The sequence below is a fragment of the Cuculus canorus genome, chromosome 5 (genome assembly GCF_017976375.1).
Source record: "Cuculus canorus isolate bCucCan1 chromosome 5, bCucCan1.pri, whole genome shotgun sequence".
NCBI lineage: Eukaryota > Metazoa > Chordata > Aves > Cuculiformes > Cuculidae > Cuculus > Cuculus canorus.
The window spans coordinates 61,175,824-61,200,016 of NC_071405.1; the positions used below are offsets into that span (position 1 = coordinate 61,175,824).

At 37.0% G+C, this 24,193-nt stretch overlaps 1 protein-coding gene across 1 annotated transcript in view; it reads left to right on the forward strand.

Annotated features, from left to right (window-relative positions):
• Positions 1 to 24,193, forward strand: part of AQR (aquarius intron-binding spliceosomal factor) — a 57,910-nt gene that overhangs the window by 20,075 nt on the left and 13,642 nt on the right. The window contains exons 16-28 of the mRNA XM_054069093.1: positions 521 to 662; positions 1,226 to 1,404; positions 3,257 to 3,424; positions 3,826 to 3,995; positions 9,924 to 10,165; positions 11,787 to 11,933; positions 12,451 to 12,520; positions 15,076 to 15,186; positions 15,464 to 15,573; positions 18,155 to 18,290; positions 20,021 to 20,230; positions 21,042 to 21,179; positions 22,060 to 22,131. Of these exons, the coding sequence (XP_053925068.1) occupies positions 521 to 662; positions 1,226 to 1,404; positions 3,257 to 3,424; positions 3,826 to 3,995; positions 9,924 to 10,165; positions 11,787 to 11,933; positions 12,451 to 12,520; positions 15,076 to 15,186; positions 15,464 to 15,573; positions 18,155 to 18,290; positions 20,021 to 20,230; positions 21,042 to 21,179; positions 22,060 to 22,131 (1,895 nt within the window). The remainder of the gene's footprint in view (positions 1 to 520; positions 663 to 1,225; positions 1,405 to 3,256; positions 3,425 to 3,825; positions 3,996 to 9,923; positions 10,166 to 11,786; positions 11,934 to 12,450; positions 12,521 to 15,075; positions 15,187 to 15,463; positions 15,574 to 18,154; positions 18,291 to 20,020; positions 20,231 to 21,041; positions 21,180 to 22,059; positions 22,132 to 24,193) is intronic.

A 24,193-nucleotide genomic window follows, 5' to 3' on the forward strand; every position in this document is an offset into this window, starting at 1 on the left:
TTAAAATCTGATTTCATGGCCTAAAGCTTTTTTCTACATTAATGTTTTTTGTGGCTTCTAGTAAACATAAATGATTGGAATTGGGAAATTGTTGGGTATCACATTTTTCGTTAGTTAATCAGCCTTTTTCATCATTATTTAACGGTGGCTTAATTGTTGAATTCCCAAAGTACCATTAGTACCCTACATTTGATTTTTATAAAATCAGTTTTGTTGTCTCAGTAAAGGGGAAGATTCAGTCTTTAGTTTACTGTGTTACTGCCAGAAGGATGAAAATTCATTTAATCTTGTGCAGGTTCATTTAGAGAAAACATGAAAATTTGGCGGAAGGAGAGGAAGAATATGGACTTTTAGTGACATTTACTTATAAAAGGAGTAGTTCTTAGGATCAGTCTCCCAGGAAAATAGCTATGGCACTTATAGAGTAATGTGTATATATATTTATGAATTTGTAAAACTGATATATTAATTTGTTGTTTATTCATCAAATACCTCTTCCCTTCCACTTGTACTCCCTTAGGCTGCCTTGCACTTCCCAAACTGAATCTACAGTTTCTGACTCTGCATGACTACCTGCTGAGGAATTTCAATCTCTTCCGCTTAGAGTCTACCTATGAGATCAGACAGGACATTGAAGATAGTGTCAGTAGGATGAAACCATGGTAATATTTATTAACTGATGCAAACCAGTCAATTAAACTTAAATTGTAATCAAAGTGCATTTGAGAATGAATTATTGATATTGCATATATCCTAACTAAATAGTAACAAATGTATTTTAAATTATTACTTAGGTACTCTGTTTTATGCTAACTTCTTTGGTAAGGTGTTGCCATCCTGTGGGATGGTTTTGTGATGGTCTTACTATGTATCCCTGTAGATGTGTTAAGACAGTATGTTGCATGCTAACAACCAGCCTTTGTTGTAAGATAGACAAGCTAGTTTTCCAAAAGTATTAAACCTTGGCTGATGTTACAAAATATGGAAACTTTACCACCAACTCTTATAGTTTGAGAGATGTTACAGAGCGTAAGCTGCCTTTGTTTCTTAAAATAAAGATTAGTTCACATTACACTTCAGTTCTAAAGCGTTGAATTATGTGAATCTACTGCAGTACCATGTAAAATTAAGGCTTCTTCACAGTTTAGAAAAATAACAGAATCTCTTATCAGATAGTGCCTAACAGAACTTTGTTGTTTGATTGTTTTGGGTTTGTTTTTTTTAGGCTATCAGAATATGGAGGTGTGGTCTTTGGTGGATGGGCTAGGATGGCGCAACCCATTGTCTCTTTCACAGTGGTGGAGGTGGCAAAGCCCAATATTGGTGAAAACTGGCCTATGCGAGTACGAGCAGATGTTACCATTAATTTGAATGTCCGAGATAGCATCAAAGATGAATGGGAAGGTACTTATGTTCTTTGAAATAAAGTGCTCAAAATAGGTACTTATCAAAATGCACTTTGAATTAATCCTGTTTGTAAGAAGGGGTTTTTATTTCATCAGAGATGATTTGCTGATCTTAATATATTGTTTAAAAGTTAGTTACTCAAATTCCAAGTCTAAGGAGTTTATACGTTCATAAAATGGAGATAGAATATTAAAGTATTTACACACCCTTTGGGAGCAGAATGTTTAGTATTTCAGACTGATAATTTAGTTTGTAACTGTAAGATTCCGCCCTTTACAGAGAATGTGAAAAAGTAACTAAGCATTTTAGATGAATTTGCATGCTAATAATGGCATATTGGCAAAGTTTTGGGGAATGTGATATCTGTCTCATATACACATGGAGAGAACAGATTCTGTTAGTTCAAAACAATGCATCTTAGTCAGTCTTTTTGTATTTGAATGTTGTTAAGAGGTGCTGACTGTACCAAATACTCTTTCATTTAAGTATTCCCAGGCAGCACTTCTTCTGCTTTGGGAATTGAACTTCAGTTGACCGTGTTGCCAAGTGGCATAGAAGCATGTACTTGTACTTGGGTTATCAGTAAATGTCACTCCCTTCTCTTTTGTTATGAGAAACTTGTTAAATGCGCTGGAGCTGCATAGTGTGATTACAAGTCACGTAGCACAGATGCTAAAGCTGGATCGTGTGATAAATAAGCAAATACAAGTTTGGGAATGCAGGTTTCTATTAAAGTAGAAAAGCTAGGAGGATGGCAGCAGACTTCACTGTACTGAAGGCAGCCGTGCAGTGATGCACCTAGATTTCCAAATAGTAGAACAGCCTGTGTGATTTCAAAAGCAGTAATGCCTTAAACATATAGTCAAAACTGAGGTGAAGAATTGGTGAATCATTGCCTGACATGACAGAGTCTTGGTGAAACTGCTTTAGGTTGGATAATATCTGGTGAGTAATGAGAAGTTATCTTGTATGAAAAAATACAGCATGCATTTACTAAATTTTGAAGGTATCTTAGATCTATGAGAATACTTAGGTATACTGGAGAAAAGGATTAGTATTCCAAATTAGGGTAGTGGATTGGTGAAACTGCATTTTAAAAGTAGAGCATCATTCAAAAGGAATGAATATTAAGATACTGAACTTAAGAAAGAAAAACTCGCTGCACAGATGTGTGTTGAGAGAGCAACTTGTTAGGTAGTAACTCTGCAGAATGTAAAGAGACTGAGGTCATCATTGCTCAAAAGCAAATGTGACGCCACAACTATGTGTTACTGCTGAGAGAAAAAGAAATACACTCAAACCAAGTCATATCAAGACTTACAAACTGTGATGCAGCATGGAAAACAAGGAACTTGGTTAAGTGACCTTTTATCCTATTGAGTAAATAAGTAATTGTTTAAGATTTTGTGACCAGTTCTAGGCACTGCACTTTAACTTGTTAAAAAAAAAATAAATTGGAGGTTAGTCTAGGAAAAAAGCAATGAGAACAAGAGGTTAGTGGCATGCTACTTTTAAGAAAAGACTGAAAATGTGTAGGTTGTGTAACTGAAGAAAGATTGTTGGGAGAAACATAATCTTGAAATAAATAAGCTAGTTGTCATGAAAAAAGTGGTCAATTTCCCCTTTTCATATACAAACTCCTAGCAGATATTAATGTGCACAAGTAGTGTAGAAGATGACAATTATCCTACGGTCCTGTATCCTGTAAGTTATAGGCATATTTTGAAACGGAACACATTATTGTCCAAGTAGGTGGAGTTTTATTTAAAAGAAATTTTTGTGCATATTAAAGGATGGAAAAAGAAAAATGCATTCAATCAAATCACTGAATGTCCCTTTTTGAAATCAGGTCTGCGTAAACATGATGTCTGCTTTTTGATTACGGTACGTCCCACACAACCTTATGGCACAAAGTTTGACCGACGACGACCTTTTGTTGAACAAACTGGTCTGGCATATGTCAGAGGCTGTGAGATCCAGGGCATGTTGGATGAGAAAGGACGTGTTATTGAAGAAGGTATGATTTCTTTTTTTTTGGTAACAAACTCATCATTGACTTGCTTCTCTTTTAAGCGATGCTTATTGCATTCATTACCTACTTGAAAAAATAAACCATTTCCATAGCTAGTCCTGAGAAAGTTTAACTAGCTACTCCTGCTAAAATGTGATGTAGTTTGATTAATAGAGTAAATCTAGAGCATTTTGGTTTGAGGAATAAAATAGCTTATATTCAAAAACTTTGTTAGAAATGGGATGAAAACATGAAATAAGAATGTTTGTAATGCCATGCAGAGATGAGTTTTATCATATGAAATTGTCTAAATTTCATTTGAGAAATGATTATGGATCACTCCCTTGAATGGTAAACTGTTTTTAGCTCTGCTTTAAACTGTAATCTTACTGTTTCATTACTTGCAGGACCTGAACCCAAACCAAGACTAAAAGGGGACTGCAGAACATACAGAGTATTTCTGGACCCAAACCAGTATCAACAGGACATGACCGATACAATCCAGAATGGAGCAGAAGATGTTTATGAGACATTTAATATAATAATGCGAAGAAAACCGAAAGAAAACAATTTCAAGGTAAAGTACTGCTCATTGACTCTTAGGATAAGAGTTTGTCTGAATGTGCCAGCTGTACTGAGACATGTTCGTTTTAGGCTTTTTAGATGGAGCTTAATCACTTCAGGAAGTTCGTCTGTCAGCTTATGATAACTTCCCCCAGCAGCTAAGTGTTGTAGTAACTGAAAATCAGAACACTCTACTTTACTTGAGTATGTAATAAGACATGTTATAGCAGAATGCTTTGATTCAGGGATAGGATGCCGTTCAGAGGACCTGGACAAGCTTGAGCAGTGGGCCTGTGTGAACGTCACAAGGTTCAACAAGGCTAGGTGCAACATCCTGAATCCGGGTCAGGGCAACACATGGTATCAGTACACAGTGAGGGATGAAGGGATTGAAAGCAGCCCTGCCAAGGACTTGGTGGTACTAGGGGATGAAAACCTCTATGTGAGCCAACAATGTGCACTTGCAGCCCAGAAGGACAACTGTATCCTGGACTGCATTAAAAGAAGCATGGCAAACAGATGGAGGGAGGAGATTCTGCCCTTCTGCTCTGATCTGGTGAGACACCGCTTGGAGTACTGCGGCCTCCTCTGAAGCCCTCAGCACAGGAAAGGCATGGGTCTGTTGAAGTGGGTCCAGAGGAGGGCCACAAAAATGATTAAAGGCCTGGAGCGTCTCCCCTGTGAGGAGAGGCTCTCAAAGTTGTGGTTGTTCAACCAGGAGGAGAGAAGGCTCTGGGGAGACCTTATTGTGGCCTTTCGATACTTAAAGGGGTCTTATAAGAAGGATGGTGACAAACTTTTTACAAGGATCTGTTGCACTAGGACAAGGGGTGGTAGTTATGAACTGAAGGAGTGTAGATTTGGACTAGAAGGAAGAAATATTTTACACTGCGGGTGGTGAAACACTGGAGCAGGTTTCCCAGAGAGCTGGTAGATACCCCATCCCCGCAAACTTTTAAGGTCAGTTAGGATGGGTCTTTGAGCAACCTGCTGTAGTTAAGAATGTCCTTGCTCATTGCAGGGGAGATGGACTGGATGACCCTTAAAGGTCCCTTCCAATCCAAACCACTCCATAATTCTATGATTTAGCCTCAGTGGTGCTGAACAGAGGAGAAGGAGCATCTCCCTTCGCCTGCTGGCATCTTCCTAATGCAACACAAGATACTTTAGCCTTTTTTGCTGTAAGGGTGCATAATTTTGTATACCTGAAAATATTTCTGGTATGCATGCTCAGTTTCTTTGCTGTTAGATCAGTTCAACCTTTGAATCTTTAATGTTCCTTGGGTTTTCCATTATGAAAATGCAATGTGAACAAAAAACTGCCTTTCTTTTGGTGCTTTAAAATCATGCATTACGTAATTGAAGTGACTTTAATTTTAGAGGATTCTGCAGCAAGTTCTGTTAAGTGTGAAGCAGTAGCTTGTGTTCTGCACAGAGCATTCTGATGCCATCCAGCTGTGGATTGGTGTCACATTTTAACAGAGTAAGGGAACACAGGACAGTTTGCCTGGACTGCCAGGCCCATGTAGGCAGCGTTACCAGAACAAATCCCTTCTATCTCCTTATAGCATTATTAACATTTCCAGAAAGTTGTATATGCACAAACAAATTTTATTACATCAATTTGTGACAGGACACGGGTTTGAAGATAGCATAAGACACTGACTGCAAGAACAGATCTAGAGGAATATACAGTCAAGTCCTCCAGCATAGATAAACATTAGCAGCTAGCATGATGTCAGTAGATAAGCACACATAACAGAATTCTTAACCAATAGACATCCCTATAAGGGGTGAAGATAGGGTCCAGCCCATCAACTGATGCCAGTAAGCTTCAATTAAGCTTTACCTAAAAGTTTCCTCTTTTCTGTATCAATGTTTTTGTACCTTTGAGTGGAGCTTCAGTGACTTATGTTTTTATTCCCAATTGGTGTAAGAATCTCTTGCTTCACATTTAAAGGTACAATCAATAAAACTTTGGAATACATGCCCAACTGGGAAGTATCATCACTTGAAGGCAGGTAGCCTTTGGGTTGGAGGTAGGTTTTCGTATTGTAATAACATTAAAATGAGGAAAGTTCAGATAAAGGACATGATTTCACTGTGCTTGCTGAGTCAGCTGTAATCCATCTTCCTTGATATGAGATATGCAGTTATCCTCCCATTCCATGTTCATAATGGTAACGGAGCCTGGCTGCGCTATTGTGTAACAACACCTCACACTCCATTCAGATGAGGCAGAATGTACCACTTGGCCAGAACAGGCGTCTTCCAAGGCAGCCACATTACTGGGACCAGCAACTGCATTTTGCTTTAGTATCACAGTAAAATCACTTCAATATGCTAATCTTGGGGGGGGCGTGTTTTGGAGAGACTTGGGGTTCTCATTTTCCCCCTCACATTGTGTTATTTTGCCACGGTTGGTATAGTAGAAGTACTTTGCAGAGAGTCCTTTATAAATTTATATTAAAAAAACCAAAACCATACAAAACGGAACTAAATGTTAATGACATATGACTGTGCCACGTTCTTTTTACATTAGAAGAACGAGTGCTCTCTACCAAAGCCTGTTGATGTGCCGGCACTGTAGATGTTTTTACTTGCCCATGTATGCACTGCTGTGTTGTCAGAAGGAAAGTGCTGCAGTGAGTTCTTAAGTTTGCTCAGAACTGCTGTTATATGAACATAGCTTTCAAATTTGTACTGTGCACTTGCAGCTGATTTACAGGCAAATCACAATGCAAAACATTCTATGCCATTTTTTACTTAAGTCTCATGAATTCCTTTCTCAAGAAAAATAACAATGTTTTTAGATTTATCACATCACTGCCAGTTTAAGGGCAAACTTTCCATGTAAGCTTTTCTAATTTAAGCTGGATAGAAAAAACGAGGTATCATTGTGAGTAGTGTTGATAGTGTGTTGAGCAGATAGAAGGCAGCTTGGGATTTTAAGCTGAGCTTGTAGGAGGGAAGACAAGAGAATGCTTGTGCAGTCTTCAACAATTAAATAGATGTGACAGCAGTGGAAGTGTGAATACAATGTGTGGCACCACTGCATCGCTACAATTGGTCAGCAGTTTTAGTTCCAAGAACTAATCTTACTGTTTTTACATGTATAGAAGTTACTTTTGAAAACCCGAAGGAAAGGTTTTGTGATATAAAACCAGCACAGTAGCTGTTAGGGCATACTTGTTGAACTTTCCTCTGAGAAACTGGTCATCTAGATTTAGAAATACTGCCTGAAGAAGCCACATTTTCATATTTATTTGTACTCTTCTTGGTGCAGATGTGTCATACTATACTTAATATACGTTTAAGTAGAAACACTTATTTTATATTTGCATCAAAAATATCTATATTCTTAATATGGGACTCCTCTATCAGTATATCTTGGGCCTCTGAAGTAACTGCAGGACCTTCAGGCTTCGTAAGAAAAGTGCAGGACCTCTCTGGTCCTGCAGATCACATACTAAAATGTTCGTAGGACCAAGAGCAAGAAGAAATGCACATGTGCTTTGGAGACCCAAAGGGAGAGGAGGTTTCTGAAGTGGTTTGTACACACTAGGTGAGACTCTTTGAACCATGTCCTTTATTAAGTGAGGCTGAGTCGAGAGTATACTTTGTGTCACAGTGGTATTTGATAATGCCAGCTGTATTATCATATGCAGGTTCACCTCTTCCCAAAGGTAGAAATTTGACTATGCAGAGGTTCCTGTACAAGGACAGACCTGCTATGACATGTTTCCTTGGTATAAAAATTAAATTTAAAATAGTAGGAGCCGTTCTGCTGGTAGACAATCTAGCAACCTTCTTAGATTATGAAAGGACAGAGCATAGCGCATATAGCAGTGTTAAGTTTTATGTGCTAAGTTGCCTTTGAGCTAATAACTTTACAGAGCTATCACAGAATCCACAGCATCGTTAAGGAGTAGAATCACAGATTCACAGGGTGCTTGAGGTTGGAGGGAGCTCTGGAGATGATCCAGCCTAAGCCCTGCTTAAAGCAGAGTTAACCATAGCAAGTTGCTCAAGATCTTGTGACTTTGTACAGTTGGAATTGGGCGTTTCCTTTGATGGAGACTGCATAACCTGCCTAGACAATCTCTTCAAGCAGTTACCCATACAGTAAAAACTTCTTCGTGTATTCAAGAGGAATTTCCTGTATCTCCATTCATATCTGTTTCCTTTTGCCCTTTCACAGGGCACTACTGAAAGGGGCCTGGTTCCATTGTCCTTACTTCCTCACATTTTTGTCTTTTTTGTTTTTTTTATACAAGCTGATAAAATTCCCCACCACCCCTTGCATCTTCTCTTCTTGATGCTGAACAATCCTCTCTGTCTCTCATATAAGAGGTTCTCCAATCCCTTAATCAACTCAGTAGTGTTTTGCTGGACTCATTGGACACAGCACTACAGATACGGTCTCATCCGTGCGGAGTAGTGGGCAAAAATCAGAGTCTTTATAGAGGCTGACTATATAAGCAGGAATGGTGACCACATTACTTTGATTCCTGGCATGATGCAACACTGTTGTAAAAGAGTAAAAGAGCAGACAATCCAACCCTTGGGAACTGGATATGTAAATGTAGGCTATCAGAATAAAATTCCATACTTTTATTTTTGACTGACTAATCTTTACAAGCTAGGTGTTTGAGAAGTCTGTATCATATCCTGATGTGGACTGCTGATGCAGTATGTTTGCCATCTGTTTGTGTCCGTGTTTGATGGTGTGGTGAGTCGGAGGACCTGGAAATCAGCAGAGGTTTTATATCCTGTGTTTCTTCTGCTGAAGAGCAGATGCATCATGCCCTAATACAAAGTAAGGTGGTTGTTGAAGACTTCTCACTAAAGCAGCCCTTTAACAGGAAGGCTAAAGTTCAGTTACCTCTTGGTTAAAATGCACACCCTCTGTGCAAGTCCAGGCTTTGCAGCATTGGCGTTTTCATGGGAGGGGGGAAAAGAGAGAAAATACTGACATAACCACAGGTGAGTAGAGAAGAGCAAGCTTTTGGAGGGAATGTTCAGCTGGCTTCAGGAATAATATTTATAGGCTTAAAGGAGAAGCCTTAAGCTGCATGAGGGCATTATTGAATTTATTAGGTTTCTGGTAAGAACTGGATCTAGGTCGTAGGGTGGCTGAGGCATTAATTTGCTATACAATTGTGTGTTACACTAAATATGATTTTTGTGCTGGTCAAAGTAAAGAGTAATTGTGTTAAAATGACCTGTGCCTATAGCCTTCTAAAAACCTGACATAAGCCTTAACATTTGCTGCTTCCAGAAATCAATAGGTCTATCAGTACCCACAAAGCTGAATGTTTTTTAACATCTGTGTGTGGAAAAGTGTTGAGGAGTCTGTAGAGTCATCAGTTGTCTTCTTGCACTAGTGAATTTAAGTGCAAAAAGAAAGGGTTGAGAAGCAAAGAAAGTGCACGCGAAGCTTGTACAAAGAAGAAAAATGAGTGCCCCAACGAACCATGCAGAGGTTTTAATGCATTTTTGGTAGAAAGAGGATGATTTTATGAAGGTCCTGGAGAAGAACCTCAAGCAGAAGCATGTGTAGCTGTTGATAAAATGTGAATTGCTTGCTTATTGTAAAACGAGGATGATAAGACATAGGAGGCACTTTATTTTGGTTATAGGTTATTTTGAACTATGCCTTTTATTTTCTCCTATGACTGTTCTAGAATGAAAGCTTTACTGATAATTGTTTGTCTTTACTAGCTCCTAACTAATAGGATAGTATAAGAATTGTACGCTTTGATGGTGTCTTGTTGCATGTAGGCACTGTATATACATTAACTTAATCTAACCAAACACCTGTCAGTTAAAGACTGTTACATGCTAGCATCTTAGATTTGATTAGTCTTCAGTACGTCACATTTTCTTGATTAAAAAGTCAATCTCAACAATAATTTTTTTCTGTTTTTCTAATTTGCAGGCTGTTCTGGAGACTATTAGGAATTTGATGAATACAGATTGTGTGGTTCCTGACTGGCTGCATGACATCATTCTTGGATATGGAGACCCAAGTAGTGCACACTATTCAAAAATGCCAAATCAGATTTCAACTCTGGATTTTAATGACACATTCCTGTCCATCGATCACTTAAAAGCTAGCTTTCCTGGATACAATATTAAAGTGACTGTTGACAATCCAGTTCTGCAAATACCCCCCTTCAGGTGATCTCAAAATTTCAAGTACTGTTCTGGTATTCTTGATGATGTGCACTGCTAGGTGGAGTTGAGTTTAGTGGCTGAAGGGAGGTGCTCTTTCTTTTAAGAAAAGATGTTAATATGAAGATTTAGGTATTTTTATAAAAGAGGTAGATGTACTACAGTTAGGCTCAGGACCAGCTTCTGCTCTGCTCTGTACAAAAATGCATCAGAGCGTTGCTTGGAGATCAATCTGTTGAATACATGGAAAAAGCAACAGCATGAGAGAATCAAGATGTGTAGTATTCATTTTTGGTTTATGGTATCTAGCCTCAAGTTCAGCCTAAAGATTTTTAATTTTAGTTTCTTTACATGTCTCATTAAGGCAGACTTAGAACAGCGATTTCAACATCAGTAAAAACTGAGAAACACCATTCAGTCAAAATAAAGAATTAAGTTTGAAATCCCATGTTACTTATTTTATGTTAGAAATGGTTTCTGAAATACAACGCCTACCTGTGCAATGACTAAATGAGACTTACATGTTTTATTTTGGTGGTTTTGTTCAGCGTTTTCAGATTTGACAGGCATGAACCTCCTTGGACTTTGGCAACTGAGTTTCACAGGCCTTAATGTTGGAGAAGAATTTCTTCTTAGAGGAAAGCTGGACTGTAGAAACTGTTATCTATTTTTCCTATATAAGTTAATAAAAATTGAAGCATGTTTCCTTTTGAAGAAATAGATTTAATTGGGATGGAAAAGGTGGCTTTGCCCCCACACCAGTCAGCTCTCACAATAGCTAAATTGAATCTTGAAAAGCAGGGAGGTAATCTTCCATGTTTTTGGGTTTTGGTTTTTTTTTTGAAACACTGCATGTAGAATATGTGTGGAGCAGGCACTAACATTATATGATATAAAAATCAGGCATCAAGACAAAGTACCATGCATGATTTCCATCAGTGAACTAGTGTTCATTTTCAGTTCATAGATTAAAATACAAATATTGCTATTTATGAAGAGCTAATGCTCTTCCTACTCTTGCATTTGTCCTATAAAGAGACTAAGAGGTAATTGCTGTAAAAGATGTCCGAATTCTTGTCTCAAAAAATTGGATAGGCACTGAAATTTCTTCACTGTGATTTGTTTCTGAATTAGAGAAGCTTACTAATATATGATAAAAAAAATGAAATGGGAGGATAAAAGGCTTCATGTGTTAGAGCAGTTTAGAACATTGACCTATCTTTTGCACAAGAAAAAAAAGTGCATCAGTTATAGAACAGAATCAAGATATTACTGCTGAACAGACAGTGCCGGTGGCTTTCTGTTGTGACTTTACTCCTGTCCCTTCCGTTTTCATTTATGAACTCTTTGCCTTCAGTGTTTTTCCAGCTGGCTGTCAGCACTGCTTCTGGCTTTTCAACCTATGTAAAGAGCACTTCTGGCATACTTTTTGTCAAATATGCTTTCTTAAAATCAGCTTCATCAATTTAGTTGTCATTCCTTTTCCTTATCCTCATTAATACTTTGTTTTATGCAACTTTAGTTTCCCTGTTTTGTGAAAGTTTGGCTTAGTGGGGACAAAAAAAGTCTTCCAAGTTTGGTATCATAATGAACATGTTGAAATGTAGTCTTAAATTATATGTTACAGGATAACTTTCCCAGTAAGGGGAGGTAAAGGAAAGAAAAGAAAAGAAGAGAATGAGAATGAAGAAAAACCTGAAGAAGCTAAAACACTGATTGTAGAGCCTCATGTCATTCCAAACAGGGGACCATATCCATATAATCAACCGAAACGGTAATAAATGGATGAGAACTTATTTACAAATGGTAACACATGCAGAACTATTAAAAATATTGTTGATTATAAGGGAAATGGCATTTTGATGTAATTACCAAAAGAAGATTTGAACATGAGATTGTTTTGTGTTATATTTAAATCAAACTATCCTCTTATCCCCTCTCTCTTAAAGAAATCCTTTGAAGAACAATGGGGAATACTGTCTTTTAGTATTGTGTTAGGTCTTCAAACATACCTAAATAATTTTACAGGATCCTCAGCAAATGATACCTGATGACAGACAGTTTTTTGGATGGGATGATTTCGTTGTCACATGGACAATGTGATTTATTGTCTTGCTTAGAAATTGCAAGATTGTCATGTCTATAAAGAAGGTAGTTGTAATCATGGTTTAATTTATACAAAAGTTTACAGCATATAGTTCAGGAGAAATGTAGTCAATTGTTAAAATGCATTTTTGAAAATCTGTTGGGAAGATCTATCAATTCTCTCATCTTACTTTGCTTTGTTACAGCAATACTATTCAATTTACCCATACTCAGATTGAAGCTATACGTGCAGGAATGCAGCCTGGGCTAACTATGGTAAGAATGTAATTCATTATTTTAATTACTTGATTCTTGCTTTAGATACATTCAGTGAAATGCCAATAATGCCTATTTCTGTAGCCTTGCTGAGGTAACTTCTATTAATTAAAATATGAAAAAATGACATACAAAAGTTCAACATCCTCTCATCTTCACAAAATCATACAGAAATAGGTTTGATCTCTGTGTAACTTTATGCTGTGTTTCAGTGGCTGAAGACTTTCAACAACAACTGAATTCGCTTTTTCAGTGATTGAACTGCTAGTTATGGACTAGAAAGCTTATGCCATGTCTGTCACTTTTGTCTGTTTTAAATTACTTGCATCAGTTTTAGTTTGATTAATGGAAATGAAAGTAATTGAATTCTCTTCAGTGAGCTTTTTTTCTGCTGTCTTGTGAAATGCGATGTGCAATCCTTTGTATCTTGCTGAATTCCAGAACTAAGAAGTTACAAACAGATTTTTTATGAAAATAAGTTTTGATCAGTGAATTTCTGCAAAGGTCTTTAAGGTTGGCCACCATCAATTAGACTTTGACTACACATACCTGTCTCCCAGTGAACTACAGTATGTTCTGGTAGTGACTTAGTGGAAGATTTGAATGACTTTTCTGATACTTCTAATTTTGTCTTGGTCCATACAGGCAATAATGTTAATTTTTAGGTTTTTGTATTGGTTTTTGTATTCATTAGCATCGTACTCTTCCTCGTCTCCTTCCTCTTTATGTTTTACCAATCCCTATACACTCTGTAGCGAGCACACAAGACGCGTGGCAAAGTTAAAAATAAACTTCAGTGGAATTGTATGCCTTTTGTCCCTGCCTGACTAGGTGTGCTAGTAGTGTCATAGTGTATAAAAGTGTAAGCGTATAAAAGTTACCTGAGCTTTTGGCAATGTTTTTGAATATGTTTCCTAGTAGAACATAGCAGAGCTTTCTGGTTGTTGATAGAAAATCAACTTGAAGGTCTATTTAGAAATTGAAACTCTTCTTTTGAGTACTGTGAAAATGTTGCAGTGATAGATGCTTTAAATTTGGTTATTAAACAACATTGGAAGGATTTTGGAATGCTTTGAACTTCTGGATTTCACATAATTAGAGTATTTGACTAAGAGTACCCACACCAGTGTATTGGAGTATTTTTTTCTATCAGGAGCATTGAGAATGGGAAAAAAGATTGGGAAATTAAAGTCTTTTTTACCATTTTGTAATATATAATTAATACAAAATAATAGAGGAGGGTGTGTCTCTAAGAAACCTCAGGGTTTGCCTTATTTTTTTTTTATAGCATTGCATACTGTTTCTTAGTATCATTTAACATTTTGTTGAACTATTAATGAGCTTCAAATTCAATTGTATAATGCACTGTGAACTACCATTTACCTCACTTTTGGAGGGCTTTTAAAGAAGAAATTAAGTTCCTGTATCTGGTATTCCATCAGCTTTCATAAATACTTGAGAAGTTCATTGTTATATAATTTGAACTTTCCTACCAAAACAGCATTTGTTACTTTTTAAGGCATTAGAAATTAACAGTGTTATTTTGTCAAAAGGGAAAAACAATGACAGGTCAGCTTTTTGTCCTTGAGAATGTATTTCTGGTTGGTTTTTGGTGTCGGTTGGTTTTTTTTATGGCATCTCCCACTTTTTTGAAGGAAGAGAAGGACTGAGTAAACCATTACATAATATAGGCCCGGTTTATTTCCTGTCATTCTGTCAAATATTTTTGAAAAATACAGTCCTATTTGCTTTTGATTCCAGTGATAAAGAAGATTCTTTAAATGCAGTGTGATTTCATAGCATTTTGTAACTTTTTCGGTAGGCATATATGAAGGCTGCTAATCTGTGCTTTTTAGTGCTGAACAGATTACTTTGAGGTGCTTTACAATACGTATACCTTTAAAACGTCTCAGGTGTCAGTTTTTTAATGTCTTTTGTATAATAGAGCCTATACAAACATCAGCTGTCAGTATTCATTATCATCAGTTGTATATTTCTGACTTAATAAAAAAATGGGCTTTTTTTTGTTCTTTATATCTACCTTGCTTATTTTTTTTCAGTTATGTATTTTGATACTTCACCATTTCCTCTATGCTTAGCCTGCCCTCAGGCTAAACAGCCTTTTTTTTCCAGAGGAGGTCTGTTTTCGTGGATTAAGAGATGAAATACTACTTCATATGCTGGATTATCATATTCCTCTTAGGCAGTAATCTGCCTAATTGGGCTGAATTAGTCTGTCATGATACATTGTGTTTGTTCTTGGAAGTTCACAGAAGCCAGCAAGTAACTGCAGGATTCCTTTTAGGCAGGAATCTGCCTCAGCACTGGACTAGGTCTTTCAATGGTGTACATATGTGTTCTTGAATTTGACGGAAGCCAGCAAACAATTGTATGTGAAACAGAAAATTATTCTTGTTGTTGTTAGTGTATGATGATAGTCTCTTGTGAAGTTGTTCTGTTCTTTTTCCGGACTGGCTATATTTCTGTATCATGCAATATTTTGATAAATTTTGTGATGATTTTCGTCTTTAATTTTCGTTTTGGTTTGGTTTTAGGTAGTGGGTCCACCTGGTACTGGAAAAACTGATGTAGCAGTCCAGATCATATCCAATCTTTATCATAATTTCCCAGAACAACGAACACTTATAGTTACTCACTCTAATCAGGTAAAGAGTCAGTCATGACACAAATTTTCCTGTAATTAAAAAGAACAACATCGGGTTTGAGATTGCATTGTCTCTTAACAATGGAATCTTGACTTGTCTTGTATGCAGTTTCATAATGTGAAATTAAATTTTTGAATTTCAGATTTCTAGTTCTGAGCTATTTATTAGAATTTTTCAACATATTTAACTGGTTGAGGCTAGAAATTAGGAAATATTTTGAAGAAGTGTCTGTGCAATTCTTACAGCTACCTTTTCTCCTGTTCTTGTCAATCTTCAGGCCTTGAACCAGCTGTTTGAAAAAATCATGGCTCTAGACATTGATGAGCGTCACCTTCTGCGTCTGGGTCACGGAGAGGAGGAATTAGAGACAGAAAAAGATTTCAGCAGGTGAGAAAGGAGGTCCTAATGATAAACTCACTTGCATAAACGTTGTCTTACGCGTTGAATCCATTCAGCCTCCCCTGTAAATGAGCAAGGAGCTGTGACAAGTTTTACCTTTCTTATATTATTGAATCCCAGTAATGCAGAGTACACAAGTTTTCAGTACAGGGTTAAGTAACTTCAGTTCTTATTCAGAAGAAAAACTGTGTTCTCTTGAGAATCCAAAGGCAGCATCAGACGATTGCTGGTTCAGAAACTCAGCCACTTGAATAAAAATAGTTCTTTATATTTTGAGCCCATATATATTTTAGAAAATTGATCTGTTTTGTGAGAGAAACTTGAATAATAAGAGTATGTTTTTGCGGTTAGGAATTTTTTGTGCAAATGCAATATCTCTTCTGCTGGCATGGTGAATATTGCTTATGTAAATATAAACATGACAGAAAAGTTAAACTTTCTGCTCTTAATTCTTAAGAATATTGCTTGTTTACAAAATTGCTTATTTCATTGGTAAATAACACATTTTGAATAACACGTACATAAGGATAGCTGTCAAGTCTATATCAGTAGAAAGACTTAAGGACCTGTTCTTGTAAACATTTGTACGTTTATTATGTGTTATTCCATTTGACGTTAGCAGGATTACACACATTCATAAATGTAAGTAGGGTCATAAGAGTCATGCACTGGAAATAACTGAACTGTCTAGTACTGGATTGTTATAGCAATACTTTGACTTCAAATGCTGTAGTAAAAGTTATATATAGTCACTAGAAGTTACCCACGTATGCATAGTTGAGTATCATTTAGCAAAATAAATACCTAGTGATTTATTTTTTTTTTTTAAGTCTGAATGCTTTGACATAGTCAAATTATTCCAGAAATTCAATAGCCAAAATCTTAGCGGTGTGATGCCATGGCAGATATTTATTTAATGACATCCATGGTCTAGTATACTCCTTGAACAGCAGTACTCATAATTAAAAGGAATTTTCTTCGAGACGCTATGTGTTGTCATACTTTTTCTAAGTAACTCCAGACCTACCGGACATTACTGTGAAGTCCTCTGGGGTCTGGCAGTATGGGAGGGAGGGCTAAGGATTGAGAGATATTTTTTAAGCTGGGCTGCACTACTGTGAGAAGAGAATTTTATAGCCCATATGCCTTTTTTTTGTTTTAGGTTGCTTTTGAGTTAGTGGTTGTTCTGTGTCAGGCTGCTTTAGAGAGTACAATACTTCTTGAGGAATTTTTACTACTTGCAAGCTTAGTGTTCCTTTTTTGCTCCCTCTGCAGGCACAGCAAAGCGAGGCAGGGGGTATAAAAACATAAGGTGGACAGGAGCTCATTATTTTGGTAGTATCATTTAAACACAAAGGGCATCGCAGCTGAAGAAAACTTTTGTAGCAATGAACAAATGCATAAAAGAGGATGTATGACTTGAATTTTGAGAAATAAATGGAAACTGGAAGTGTGAGAGAAGAAACCCAAACAATTGATTTTAGTCATTTGTAATTATAGTGGATGGGTTTCCTTGAGGAAGGAAGAACTATTTAGTATTCCAAGGATCTTAACTGTCATAGTTCCTGAAGAACTTGTTTTTTCCAGTTGTGAACAATATCGTATTCAGTTGTGTCTTAGTAAATTCATATTTCTAGCTTTAACTACTCTCATTGTTATAAGACAATAGAACCCATTGTGATTGCCAAGGATTGCCTTTTACTGTGCAGAAAGCATATTTTGTGAATAGTAAGTTTAGTAAGAACTTGAATTGTAGTCTCTATTCGCATTTGAGCTTTTAACTTTTAAAAGAAAGTATCCTGTTCTTCTCACTTCTTTAATTCCACCCATTTATACCACTTTTATTTTTTTTTTCTTTTTTAGAAAATGAGATACATTGATTTCTGTTTTGCTTACACTGCTTGTGGGAAGGGGGAGTGTATGGATTGAGGATTTTGATCTATAAAGGAAAATATTAGGCTTGAGTTGGGCAAAACAAGGGAAAATGCTAGGATTAGATTATAAACTAATCAGTCATAAAAGTTATTGAACAGGCAGCTGTGAGTATAGAACCTCCTAAGTGCGGATGTAGATGTCTGTTATGGTGAGCTCAGCATTATTGCAAGACATTTTCTGTATTGCTCAAGGAAGTCAACCTTACTGTGCTGAAACTTTGGGTATAGGTTCCATTTATGATGGTCCATGCACTTGCGTAAGTAACTTCTGTTTATGTAATGCATACTGTACCATAGTTCCTAAACAGCACATCGGAATTAATGCTTTTCTACTTTACAGGTACATTATGAGAATGTTTTACTAATGCTTATGAAACTTTTGATGAAGTGACAGGAAAAAAGAGCTTTTCTCTAGTAATGGCTCTTGCATGTCTTTGTAAATTAATAGAGCTCAACTGATAGAAATAGTTGGCACGTGGCAAATTCATAGGATTTGGAACCTGGTAGCAGTTGTGAAGGTTTTTTTGGAGGAGGTGTTGGGTGTTTTGTGATTTCTTGTTGTGATACTTAGATAAAACAGTTTTGAATTAAATATGTTTAAATACGAATTATGTTATATTTAATCCATTTTATAGGTATGGAAGAGTTAATTACGTGCTGGCTCGAAGACTGGAACTTCTACGAGAAGTTGAGCGATTGCAAAGGAGTCTTGGAGTCCCAGGAGATGTTTCATACACTTGTGAAACAGCTGGCCACTTTTTCTTATACCAGGTAAGGACTGAAATACTTCTACAGAGACTGTATGGAGCCAATATGTTATGAAACACTTTATAAAAGTTGAAGTGAATTTTTCAGGTTTGAGTCTCAAAAAACACCTTCTTTTGGTGGTTCAAAATACAATAACAGCTAAAGCTATAATTGTTGTGTTGCTATTGTTAAAATCCTGCCTGATGAGTCATCAGTTGAAGGGCTAGCAGTGCTGCTTTTCATGACTGCCGGCAAAGATTCTAACCTGAAGCTTCTTCAGATAGGAAAATCTGTGGGCTGCTTCACATTTTGGACAAGTGTTAGAGCAGCTGCTTGGTGATCCTGCTAGGAAGCTTTTATGGTGTTAAGTGCCAGCGTGAAATTGGATACACAGTGTACAAAACAGTGATTTTATTATTTTTTTTGTATGTATGTGTGTATTCATTATCCATCATCTCCCTTCCATGTATTTTTCAGTGACATGGTATCCATTACCAATTAATGTGGCTGAAGCAGGACTGTAGAGTGGTACTTAAGATCAATTGTATACACTGTGTGTGTTTTTACAGAAGTTACTCTGAGCTTACTGAAGTGTGGGCCTAAGGATTGAATGGTCATTGTGTGTTGGAGAGCACTCTGGTTCAGTTTCTTCCCAAAGGAATTCAACTTGCTATTTAAACCAAAGTACTGTAAGAGTAGATAATCAAAAGATTTGCTTCTCTGTTGGGTTCATGTAGTAAAAATTTAGTAGCAGGGTGCTGCAGGGGTGACCTCTGTGAGAACAGGCCAAGTGCTGCTCTGTGCTAGACGCAGCCCGCTCCAGCAGACCCACTGCTAGCCAAAGCTGAGCCCGTTAGCGATACTGGTGGTGCCTCCATGAAGACATATTTTGAGAAAAGGTCAAAAAACACAGTGTAGCACATGGAGACAGAAAGGAGAGTGTGACAAGCAACCCAACGCACCAAGGTCAGGAGGAAAAGGAGGGGCAGGAAGTATTCCAGTTCACTGGAGCAGAGGTTCCCCCGTTGCTCATGGAGACTAAAGTGAAGCAGGTTTCTGCCGTGCAGCCTGTGGAGGACTCTGTCCGTCTGGCTATCCACACTGCAGCCCGTGAAGGACCACGTGCTGGAGTAGGTGTGTATGCCCTGGAGGAAGCTGTAGCCTATGGAAAGCTATGCTAGAGCACCAGAGGAGCATGAGGAGGAGGTGGGAGAGATCCAGTGTTACGAACTTGAATGCCAAGTCCCATTCTTTCGGCACTGCTTACAGTGGGGAGTGAGGTAAAAGAGTTGAGAGTGAAAGAGTCAAATTAAGCCTGGGAAGAAGGAGGGGTTGGAGAAGGAAGATTGTTTTGACTTTGTCTTTGTTTCTCACCATCCTGCTCTATTTTCAGTCAGCAATAAATTAAACTAATTTTCCCTAAGTCATATCTGTTTTGCTGTAATGGTACTTGCTAAGTGATCTCCCTGTCTTTATGTCAACCCATAAGCAGTTCCATCTTACTTTGTCCCCCTGTCCTGCTGGGGGAGTGGGAGATGCTGAGTGGGAGTATTGCAGCTAGCCGGTGTTAACCCACTGCGGCTCCTGAAGTGTCATCCTGATGTAAGCTGAAATGCTAATTTACACATACCTGGCTTTTGTGATATTTTTTTTTAATACTAAAAAATTGTTCAAAAAAAAATACAAAAAGATGTTCAAAAGTACACGTTGCCAATGTGTAAAACATGTCAGTGTAACACTTCTGTTTGCCGTAGGTAATGTCTCGTTGGGAGGAGTATATCAGCAAAGTGAAAGTTAAAGGTGGAAGACAGCCAGATGTTACGGATGTCTCCAACTTCTTTCCGTTTCATCAGTATTTTGCAAATGCTCCTCAGCCAATTTTTAAAGGCAAATCCTATGAAGAAGATATGGAAATTGCTGAAGGGTGTTTTAGACATATCAAGAAAATATTCACTCAACTTGAGGTAAGACACATAACTACTAAAGGTAGCCGGCTCTGGCTAATCTTATAAAAACTTTACACAGTTCCAAAATTCTTCTTTACATCGTAAAAGGAATATATATCCCTAGGCATGTTCATTAGCTTGCAAGGCATTGAGGTGAGAATTTCTACTATTGAGTAAAATAGGCATGTTTCACAGTAGGAACAAGGGTATGATCTGTTGGATTTTGATCTTAGGAAGCAGCCATTTTGCATGTTCTGTTTTCACTGATTCGGTTACAAGGTTGGTGCGCCTGTCACTGCATTTCTGATCCTCACAGGGTCTTTGTGTTTACAATGAATTGCCTTTAATCTGATAACCTAGAAGTAACTTGAACAGATTATCTTATGTTTTTTTCTCAACGTGCTTGAAAGGCTTTTAAAATTTAGGGTAAAGTTGATCTGTGTAACATTTAGTAATATTAACTGTATTGGTCTTTCTAATACTGAGTTTGATGTGGTGTTATGATGCAGGAAAGTAGAAAACAACAGATGTGGTAAAAGAATTTTGGGGGGTTCTAAGAGGGTACCTCAGAATCAATTAATCAGTTGTCTGTAAATTTATATGTACACACAATTCTTGGGTGTGCTTTTACAAGATTGTTTTTTGAAATATTATTGTTTCCAGGTTTAGCATAAAACAGTTATTCAGATGAGATTGTTTACAATAGATACTCTCATAATTTTGTTGCCTAATTATATTAAGAAGGTGGCCAGATAGTTTGAATGCATGCATTTTATAAGCATTATTTTGTTATGTTCTGACTTCCAAGGTTTTCTTTTCTCTACCACAGGAATTCAGAGCATTTGAACTTCTCCGCAGTGGCCTGGATAGATCCAAATACCTGTTGGTGAAAGAAGCCAAAATCATTGCCATGACTTGTACGCATGCTGCTCTGAAACGACATGACCTTGTTGAATTAGGTTTCAAAGTAATGATTATACTAATGTTACTACACTAACTGGGCTTTGGGTTTGTTCCCCCAGCGGGCCTTGTTTAAACCTTTTTATCTGTCCTAAATCTAGGCAACTAGGTTATTTTGAGTTGAGTTTTTTTACCAGTACGTTTCAAATTGTAATTTTGCGGAAGAATAATATAAAATTTTAATTTAAGAATTAAAACCGAGATCGCTTTGAAGTTATTGTTTATACAAAAATGCTTTATACTGCATCTTTATTAAAATGAAAAGTTAGCTTTGCCATATTAGGTGATGAACAGCAATGTTATGATTGAATAATAAAATAAAGGCAGAATGGGGTGAAAAACACAGCCTTTAACTTCCTGTACCTAAAAAATGAATAATTTGAGGAAAAGAAGCTATACTGCAATGCAGTTTTCACTCTGCAATGTTACCAGTAGGTAACAGTTAATATAGTACTGACTTTTATCTGGCAAAAGTAAAACAAAAGCCCATCACCAATCATTTAGTATTATTTTTCTCCAATACTGCACTGTATTGAATCACAAAAGTGCTTCTTCTCTGCTTCAGTGCAAAGATAACAAATTAATTCGCTCCACCGCATCTTATAGATGGATTATGGCAGATGGGAAGCATGCCATGTAGTTCAGTCATGGATTCCTTGTAGATGTAAGCCCTGCTTGGTATGGATGGATCTGCTATTGATGTAGTTGGATTTCATCCTCTGACATGGATTTTTAATAATACTGCTATTTTGCCTATACTGTAAAATCTCGCTGTAACTGTCCTACCCATCAAAAAATGAATAATTGGTACTTTCTTTTGGTAAGATGAGTAACAGCATTAATTTATATTATTTGATTAATGGACATCTCTACTTTTTCTTTCTCAGTACGACAACATCTTAATGGAAGAATCTGCTCAGATTCTGGAGATAGAAACCTTTATACCTCTCCTGTTGCAGGTTAGACCTGAATTATAAAACATATCACAAAAAATGATAAATGAAAGTCTGTGTTCTTGGGCAGCATAGAATGTTAAAAAGAGAAGATCTTTTGCAGAAAGTAACCTGGAACTGATATTTACTATTTGAGTGGGCAGTAAGAACTTTCACATTGTTCTAAATTAATTGTTTTTCTTGGTTTTTAATATTACCGAGTAAGCTAATAGGTTCTAAATATGTTACTTTTATTGACTAACTAGTATTATTAGAGGCTTTCATTCTGAAAATGAAAAAGCAAAGACATTTATGTAAACTATCTCTTGGCTTTGTTACTCTTATTCTTTGTCATTTAATAGTGATATTGCTAATATGAAAAATTGTTAAAATTAGAACTTATTATTAAATAACAATTTTGTTTCCCAAGAAAGTAAGACTTGCATAATTGCTCTGTGTCATGCTGTCTGTTTGTAGTGTTTGGTCAGTTTCAGTTAAGCTTAATAGAGGTAGAAAAATACTGAGCACCTACAACTTTTAGGAAAACTGGAGCCAAATGGAGAGGAGACATTCTAATTGATGATACAGCTCCACAGGAGAAAACAAATGGTTACTGTTTCTGCTTCTACTTTTGCCTGATAATTATGCATCTTTTATCTGGCTAATTGGTAAATGTATAGCCGGGAACAAACTGCAGCTTATACCGCGTGTGGCAAACCAGTAACTGGTAGATAAAGAAATGCATTTGTAATACAGATGAATGGAAGTCTTGCGACTGGAAAGGTACTGCTAACATAGGGAAGGAAAGAAGGAAGCTGAAGCTCATGTGTGGCAGAGGACATTTATAGCACAGTCTTTAGGAAGCTAGATAGCAATGGCTCTGTGTAACATAAGGGCTTTTTAAACAAAACCTAGAGAACTAGGCTTACAAAGTAGTAGTACTTGGTTTTTTGCACTTATAATTCTGGATAAGAAACTTCTGAAAATGAAATTCTTTGGAAGGCTCCTGTCTGAGACTGAAATTGCTGATAAGAGCAGAATGGTTATATAGAATGCCTGGTCTTCTCCAAATCAGTAACTTTTTTGGAGGGAAAGAAAAAATGAAATATTTCTTTGATGCCATGGAAAATAATTTCCATCCTCTTACTAAGGTATCTTTAGGCTTGATGAGCTGGACGGTCCAGAGCTCAGTTTTCTTTCCTTACTCTGTGATTAGAGAGAGCTTCAGCACTCTTCCACTTCAAGTGGGTTGAAAAGGAACTCTAGGCTCTGTCTTGAACAGTGCTCCTATGGGAAAGGCAGATATTGCAGGAGGGTGTAAGAAACAAGGGTCTGAACTATGGAAATCTTCAGGATTCCAATTCCTGGATAATGTTACCGTACATCTATTCCTTTTTTTTAACTCTGTGTTACGATGTTCCTTCATGAGCTCTGTCAGTGTGTAACATAGGTACACAAAGGATGATCAGAAGCTGGAAAGAGATATACCAAACACACTGGAGAGCATTTAGGCCAAGAGCCAGGATAAGGATTTATTGGAGGCACAGTCTGGTCATGGAAGAGGCTGTGTGGGAATTCCCGAGGTGAACAGGTGAAGCACATGAACTGCAGAGACACGTGAAAAGCAGGCTCAGTTTGAGCACTAAAATTATTTCAGATGCTTCAGGCACTTCATATTCACTATCTCAGAATTCAAAAAATAATGTTTAAAAAACTGTTCTAGGGTAACAGGACTGAGTAGAAATAATTTTTTTTAATGCTGTGACTTCTATAATTGGTTCTTCATTTTGTGCTCTGATAATATGCTACTTTTGACCTTTAGAACAGTGTAATATGCTTTATCCAGGTATTTCTCTACTGATTTTAATAGATACTCTTACATTTTGTTTTATAAGAAGCAAGACCGTTTAAAGTACTGCTCCCATTTTCTGGCAGTAGATTGGAAAGAGCTAGTAGTTGTCTGCCCACAGTTCAGTGTAACTTAAAAACAAATGTTGACATTTACAGCTTAGCCTAAGACAGACAATTTGACTATTAATATATTGTAATTGAATGCCTTGATTATATTGTAATAGTTATAATTGTGTAA